The sequence below is a fragment of the Mercenaria mercenaria genome, chromosome 10 (genome assembly GCF_021730395.1).
Source record: "Mercenaria mercenaria strain notata chromosome 10, MADL_Memer_1, whole genome shotgun sequence".
Classification (NCBI taxonomy): Eukaryota; Metazoa; Mollusca; class Bivalvia; order Venerida; family Veneridae; genus Mercenaria; species Mercenaria mercenaria.
In genome coordinates, this window is record NC_069370.1 from 18,991,025 (window position 1) to 18,999,669 (window position 8,645).

The 8,645-nt window shown below is 35.1% G+C and overlaps 1 protein-coding gene across 1 annotated transcript; it reads left to right on the forward strand.

The window, feature by feature from the left end:
• Nucleotides 1–311: 311 nt before the first annotated feature.
• LOC128546316 (uncharacterized) lies at nucleotides 312–7,087 on the forward strand. The gene is made up of 5 exons (XM_053516715.1): nucleotides 312–418; nucleotides 1,918–1,974; nucleotides 3,261–3,348; nucleotides 4,493–4,614; nucleotides 6,677–7,087. The coding sequence occupies exons 1-5, from the start codon at nucleotides 400–402 to the stop codon at nucleotides 6,943–6,945; spliced, it is 555 nt and encodes a 184-aa protein (XP_053372690.1). The 5' UTR covers nucleotides 312–399; the 3' UTR covers nucleotides 6,946–7,087.
• The last annotated feature ends 1,558 nt before the right edge of the window (nucleotides 7,088–8,645 follow it).

Consider the following 8,645-nt stretch of genomic DNA (forward strand, 5'->3'; position numbering starts at 1 on the left):
GATTTTCGACGGAATGTTACAAATATATTTTTTAATGAGGTAGAGCAAAAGAAAACACGATACTTTTTTTTAGAAAAGACTTGAAGAAAGGAAGGAATATTAGAAAACTCTTTATGTTTGGACCACACCTAGATGCTCATGCTTACAAAAGCGTGTGACAAATTAATCAGGGTGACGCGTGATTTCAACAGGCAATGACTGCAGTAATGTTTCTATTAATATTTCTTCCTTTAACATATATAATTTGGTTCACTTTTTTTGTGAGCCAGTTCAGCAGGGCCTCCTTGTGTCCCCTTTGACAAATGATAAGATATCAATGTACATGTATAGTTAGCTTACAAACGCGGTCTAACTCATCATTCTCCCATAGCACATTGAACTATCGAAAGTGTGGTCAAAATGTTTGTTCTTGTCACAGGTAAGTTTTCCTTCTTGTAATTTCTCTACGCATGTTATTATTCCTTTTTATATTGTATGTATACTAAAGAAGTAACAGCTTTAAATGACATTGCATTGGTTCAGCAATGATGTTTGTCACCTGCTTATCAATAAAAAATTATCAATGATATTGTCAAAAGAGTTATCGGCTTAAAAAAAGTTCACAAACATTTGTCCATTAAAGTTGTACATATTTCTCATAAGTATGGGACAACTACTACTGCTAAGCGCTGCAATCATCTTTTCTATCTATCATACATGTATAAATTTTTATTTGACGTCACTGTGATATATGAATTTTGAACATACGTCAATGATAAACACAAGAAAATTTGGAACCTTGAATCTTATGTATACCGTTCAATGCAGATGCGTATAACTTTTGTTTTGTGTTAATTTGTCACACTGTGTATAAGGTTACTTCTTATCAATTCTTCGCATTACATTAATATTCAGATATGACTTCGTTTAAATGGGATATATTGTTTTGTGAACAACCCTTTTTAACTCCAGTATTTGGGTCTAAAAATTATTACCTTACTACCTTAACGAATTTGTTAATGTTTTCAACAAAACATATGTAACTCTACAGACCGAAAATGAGACAGAATTCGCATTTAATACGTGTACATCTAAAAATAACTTCTGTCATAACAGTAACAGTTGCTATTTTACCAATATCTTTAACGTAAAAGCCATCACACTTATGTACACGTTTAGAAAAAAATATTACTATACTAGTACTTTTTACTTTGAATTTTTCTTCGCTCTTTTTTTTTTAAATTAAATACTTTTACATTTTTTAAAACTTGACGAGGATGTAAACTGTTTACAGTTATATGATAGAATAATTCGATTTTAATGAAATTTCAAAAAAAAGAAGCCATTTTTATGCTATTTTTCAAAATTAGAACGGATTCCAATAAATGTTCTTTAGTATTATTCAATGTATTTGGCAAAGTATTTAGTGTTGTTCAACCGAAACAGTTTAAAACGCTACTAAAGTATCATCAAAATGTAACTAGATTTATAAAACCGGATGGGCATTTATTTAACCGGTCTATTGCTGTTTTCAAATTGTGTTTCACCGGAACTTTTCAATACTTGACGCGAAATGGACTATGATTTTAACGTACAAATGACGCACAAAGAAATTAAGGACTATTTCTGTAATTATCTAAAAGAACATTTTGAAATTAAGAAAGCATATTCTTTGCTGTTAAAAGGACACGATGGTTCTGTAAGTTTTAAGCATATGTATGCATTTCTTCTTAATAACAACAACAACAACAGCAACGGCATCAACAGGTCTAATTCGGATATAATCGTGTAGTTTATAAAAGGAGTGAAAAACACAGAAAATAGGTCTACGCCGTCTACTGAACTTATAACCTACTTTGACGTTCAAACTGTTTCTTTATGTTCAAGATGTTCCGTGTTCCGTGAGCAAGTACTAGTAATTGTTTTATATTTTCACAGTTGCCCTCTTTGTGTTCGGCACAGATGCTCTTCTTTTCCCAATGAACAATGGAAACGGTAAGTTCATTTTCCATATTTCTAGAGGTTTGCCATACCCGTAACAGTTATATACTTCTTTAATAGTAAAACCGGTTTATATATTAAAGTAATGTTGAATTCGAAGTCACGTAATTTTGGTTTTTGAGTATATTAACCGCATATTTATAAATGTTTTACATGCATTATTATCGTATAGATATTCTAAATTGGAAAAAAAAATATATATTCAGTATCAATTTTCAAAGTATTAAGCACCCCTCGCCCCAACCCCAAAAGCTGACCGACCCCAACCGCGGTAGGCTGTCTGTGATTGGACTGATACCTATGTCACCCACGGTTCCAAGTCAAGTGACCGTGTAGGTTACAATACACTAAATAGCTGTTCTTCTTTATTCTATATAAAATTGAAATATTTCAAATGGCTGTACTCACAGCACACATCAGGACCATCTTTAAATGTATGTAACTTACATTTTCTTGAAGAATATTGTCAGTGCTGAATAAAGATCAAAAGAAAAGTGGGGGTCATGTTTGATGCAAGAAAAAATATTTTCAGTCAAACACACTAACTGCAAAATCAGCTAAAAAATGAGACCCCAAATTGTAGGTGTAGCGTATGATCTAATAAGTATCCATGACAAATTCTGTCATGGTGTTATTTCAATATGAAAATGCTACCTAAATGTCAAGCATACATCTGTAATGTGATTTTAACAAGCAAAAAACTGCAAAGAAAATAAGAAAAATAGCTCTACAGAGCAAAAGAAAAAAAAAAAAAAAAAAAAAAAAAAAAACTGAAAACTATTTGAATCCGCCATTATGCCGTTTTCCTATTTAGTGTCTGTATGCTTGTATACGAATTTTCCTGTAATCAAGCAATGTTTAATTTTCTCTCCGTAGAATATAGAGCTTTAAAACTTTCGAAACACTTGTAAACCGGCACAACCTATTTGATAGATCCGGGTACAATGTTATGAAGCAGAGGCCGCAGACGAGTATCTAACTGCATTCCAAAATTGCTTCCGAAGTTTAGAACCTGTGTCCAAAATTATAAAGCAGAGACCAACCTCAGTGTGAATTCTTATTAGTCAATTTCAAAATCAGTCTACTTGGAAACAACCAATCAAATGCTTGCATTTCTAGACTCGTCTTCAACCTCTGTTTAATAACTTGCCACTGGTTATGGCAAGAGGGGTATATCTTGTTTCCTTTCAGCAGTTGTTTAAATAATATATTGTTGCATATTATAAAGGTTTAACTTACTATTTGTTGCTATAACATTTGTTTTGTTGTTGTTGTTGCAGAGCCAGAACCAGAGTTGATATTTGCATGTCCTCCACCTATTGTACCACAGTTCGGCAGTATCAGATGTGACTATGGCATATTCGAAATGTAAGCATTCACTTCCTACATGTTAAAAAGCTTGTATATCCGTGCAGCGAGCAATGCGATTAAAATTTTCGTGAAAAAGACTTTTTACACACAGGGTTACTATACGTATACCGCGAAATCTTTAATATTCGCGGGGGAACAGTTTTCGTGAATTTCGTGGTTGTGTCATTCCACAAAAATAAATCGACAAACAAATAAAGTTCCCTATTATTCGTGGGGGAAATAATTTTCCTGGATTTTCTGGTTTTGATATTCCACGAAAATAAGTAGCAGCAAACAAGTAAAATCCCCTATTATTGTATCTTTAAAATTTGAAATCCGCAAATTCAAGTCCCCGCGAAATAGCCGTTTTCTCCCAAACCACGAAATGGTATGCCCAAAACACCTTAATGATTTCACGGTCAGCCTGGATGCGCAGGCTGGTCTGGATCCATGCTGGTCGCAAACCCATTATGTTGTTTTTTTCATGGAGCGGCTCATATAACAAAATGATTTAATATGATTTACAAAGGATTTATTGGTAAAAACTGGCTTTTGATATGTGAAAAAACATAAAAAAGCTATCTCTTAAGTGTTAGTTACGCAATTAAAAATAGAGGATATTTTGTTTGTTTCGGCGCAGTATCGAAATATTTTCCACCGAGTGAACACCGTACTGCAATATGGTGTTCACGAGTAAAAATATATATCGATCTTACACTGAAACAAATAATTTTTTATCTAATGTCTTTTCAATGGATTTGACCACATTTTATCAATTTCACCCGCGCGACGTCAAGTGCATTACGTCATGATGTCACAATGTCTTGACATCACGATATCTATGTCGAAAAACCAAATAATTTTATGACGTTTTCATATTTTTTATTTTCATTTAATTAAGATGGAACATAAATCTTTATGTTCGTGTAGGTATTTGAATACATCTGTATCTTTATTACAGTATAGTTTGCAATGAATTTCCGATCATTTATGATTTATATTCGTTCGAGTGGTGTTCCGTGCTATTAAAAGATAAAGATACTATTTTCGCTATTTAAAACAGTATATATCACTTTTATTCCACTGGTAAATCTTAGTATTTCACTGAAAAGCATAAAATAAATGATATTATAACAGGAAAACTTGTTTTATATTTAAACAGGAACTGTACCGCCCAATGTAACAATGGGTTCCAGTTCGAAGATGGCAGCCATTCTGCATCCGTCAAGTGTGATCTCTTTGAGGGAAAGTCTACCCCAGATTTACAGAAATGTGTCAGAATTGGTAACGTTTGAACTATCTTTATACCTCGTTACGCATGTGACAACGCCGCCTTCCGTAACATCGCTATCACGTATGTCATAAACTTGTGACAGTTACACTTATTCCTTAACTGTTTCCGCAATCCCTGACAGCTAAAGAATTAGTTTTTATAACCTTTGTTACAACTACATCGCACTCTTTATGATAACACTATTACAGTTGTTACTCACTAATGCTTTTACAACAAAAAAAAGTTGTTACTCACTAATGCTTTTACAACAAAAAAATGCAAGTTCTTCCGAATGCCGATGCAGATAACGGTGTGGTAACAGGTGACGTTGTCACATATGTAACGACCTACGAATCAAACTGGCACCTTAAAGAAAATGAAACGTAACCGTTACAGCATAATGCTTTATTATTTAAAATATTTAGGAGGCATTTTTTTATTTATTTTTTTTTTTTTACCAATTGATTTTTTTTAATGGCGATAACATATTTGGCTATAACCACTCTACATATGGTTCTCTAACGTATTGAATTAACAATTCTATCATTAGAATTTAATATAGGACATAACTTGAAATAACGTTTAGTGAACAAACTAATTCCTAGTGGCAAATAAGGTATGTAGTTATGGTGGCTGATTTCTGCCATTTCGTGTGTTCGTGCCGGCGATGCGAAATGTCGAAGTAACGAAAACACGAAAGGTCGAAATAATGCTTATTTGTCGTGTGTTCGCCTTTCGACTTCCGACTTTAGGAGGCATTTTTGTCGAGCCCGCTTGCGGTGAATTCGATTTAATCGTCACTTTTGGTGTATGTGCGTGCGTCCGTGCGTGCGTCCGTCCGATTTTGTCCGGATCATAACTTTGACATGCATGGACCAATCTTGTTTATTTGGCACGAATGTTTACCTCAATGAGAACGCGCAAACCCCATGTTCCTATCTCAAAGGTCAAGGTCACATTTGGAGGTCAAAAGTGAAATTGAAGCTTGTCCGGAGCATTTTTTCTTCATGCATGGCGGGATTTTAATGTAACTTGGCATGAATGTTCACCTTTATGAGACGGAGTGTCATGCACAAGAACCAGGTCCCTAGGTCAAAGGTCAATGTCACACTTAGAGGCCAAAGGTCAAATACAAGAATGACATTGTCTGGAGCATGTCTTCTTCATGCATAAGGGGATTTTGATGTAACTTGGCACATATGTTAAACACTATGAGGCAACCTTGCTTTTAGAATTACTTCCCTTTGTTGTTACTATAAATCACTTACAGTGTAATTGTTTTTATTACTGGCCGAGGGGAAAAATTGAGACCACTTTTCTGTGGTACAACATGCATGTTACATCCAATTTTTCGGTGTATTTTGACCTATCTCTACCTGATTAGGAGTTTTATGTGGACTTATATTATATAGATTTTTTTTTTAAAATTTGTCAAAAAATTTACATATGCAAATACAGGTGCTAGTGTAAATCAGTTCTGACACCGCCAAATAGTATAATAAATGTTACTTTTTTAGACAGCTGGTGGGCTCGACATTCTGCCCGAGGGCATGCAGAATGTATTTCTAGTCTTGTATTATATGTACAAATAATGTCGATACTATTTTAGATTTTTTAATTATTACTATTATAAGGAAGTTCACGTATGTTTATTGTTATAATTCTTAGACTCATTAGACCCTTGTGGTTTTAACCGGATGAGAGGACTTTAGGATTGCCCCTCGTTCGTCTGTCCGTCTGTCCACAAAACACTGATCATGCGAGAACTTGAAAAATATATAAGGTATATTTGGTTTTAATGAAGCTTGAATTATCTTCTTGTTGCGTCGTAAGTCCGGTGGCTATAGTAGCGAATAGTTAAATTGCCGGGCTGAAAAAAAAACCCAACAACAATGCTATATCGAAAATGGTGAGTACTATGGCAACAAATTAATTCCGGTACCGGACTGTTAGTGTCGGGCAATAGTTTGTAATTGGAACCATATACCAGAAATGAGTATGTTTCCAGCGTCATACATTTGCAGACGATGCAACAATCACAGCTCATTTCACTATATTATTTTCAATTTCCAGGAGTTCTCCACCCTTCTACAGACGCCCCAACCGCACCAACCGGCACTGGAGTCACAGGGGTTCCATCCACTGCTAAAAACTGCATTCGAAACTTGACCGACTGTTTTGGCATCCCGTCTGGAGATTACGCATATTGCGACAATTGTCGTATGTTTGCCACGTGCGCCGGAAGTGGATTTTACGTTCGTAACTGTCCGGGAATTGCCGTATTTAACGCAGCACTTGATAGATGCCAAGACAACAGCCCAACATCCTGCAGGTTGATCTAGTTCGAAACATTTTTCAAATCAAGTGTCTAAACTCTACTATAAATGTAGGAATATCTTTACTAATTTTCATTCACTTTACTCATTTCAGTGGACGCTTATATGTCATTCATAAATAAATATTATTATAATGATATGTTTTCAATATATTTGTTTTTTTTGCTACCGTTTTCTTCAACGGTTTTGTTTCATGGTTAAGACCATTTCCTTCATTTCGCAATTTCGAGTCGAAGTCGCCCATCCTAAAATTGTAGAGACCTAGTCAAATTTTCGGGAGATGCTTCTAGGGCCGAATCTGAAGTTTTCCTGTTTATTTACAATTCTTTTGATGCACGGACTTGCAAATATTTTTATAGCACTATTTGATAAAGGTTTATCGAACTTAAATGTGTCCGACATTATCTGCCAATCAAATGTTAGCATCATCGCTCCCTGGTGCCTGGACCTAGGAGTAAAAGAAACTGTGGTAAACTTTATAAAAGGCTCAGAAAAGAGACACCAGCGTTGCCGCTTAGATTTAAAGACATTTCACGCGAGTTACATTAACCCTTATCATGTTGGACACGATTGATTCAGCCTTTGCGACCAGTGTAGATCTTGATCGGCCTGCACATCCGTGCAGTCTGATCAAGATCTGCACTGTTCGCAATTCAGTCAGTATCTTTTTGGAAAGCTATTGGTAGTGTCCAAATTGAAAGATGGACAAGTTCATTATAGAAATTTAGCAGGATGTCTATTTTGATTACCTACTTTTGTAACTGATGTTTCCAACTGCCTCTAGTTAACTTTAGTTCAACTAGCGGATGAGTGTGATTCCTTTCGTCTTAAAATTGTGAAAGCTTAGAAAATGTTAGCTGGGCTGTGGAACAACAACAGTTTTAGTGTTTTATTTTAATTCGTTTTTCTGAACTGCTGTTAAATGATAGCTGGAACACACGGACCGTTGAGGATTGTGCCTGTATATGACCTGTGGCCTGTTTAATCGTCAAAAATATATAGAAAAGAAGGTGTCAGTGCAGATTCTATGGGCGCTGCCATGTAAATATTATTACTTCTACCTCCATCGAAAGAGAGCAGCAGTAAACTCTACTATAGTAACCACTAAAGTACTTTCGATCACGCGCATGTGCAAGGAAGGTAGTAATTCGCCGGATATGCCTCCATGGTTCACTCGAATGTAGTCCTGTGCCATTTTCCCGCCTAGTAAAGGCCGTTTTCATGCCAGATATAAGCTTTATTGATGCTTGATTGTAAAGAAGAATGTCTGTGGATGATTTTAAGCTACGTTATATGCTTCAAAAGTTGTGTCGAAGCTGTTTAGTAAAATGAAAGTGAAAGTAAGTATTTCCTGATGTCTTCCTACTTGGGATGGGAACGAATACTGAAATCAATATTCGAATATTCGGTTTGCCATATTCGAATATTTTCGAATATTCGGCATGTTTTAATAGGTTTTTTTTAATCTTTATTAATTGATTGGCATATACACAATATATTCCGCTGTTTAAAACGTGAATCATCGTACGTAATAAGGCCTAAATATGTTTTTTTCGGGTAACCCGACCATACCTAGTTAGACCCGCCGATCTTAGTGTTTTATTTCACGACTCTGTGAGTATAATCATGAACATATTTAACTAATTCAGATTTTTAGAAGAAACATTCAAATCGATTAAAATTTAGACCGTCGCAACGTTATCTAA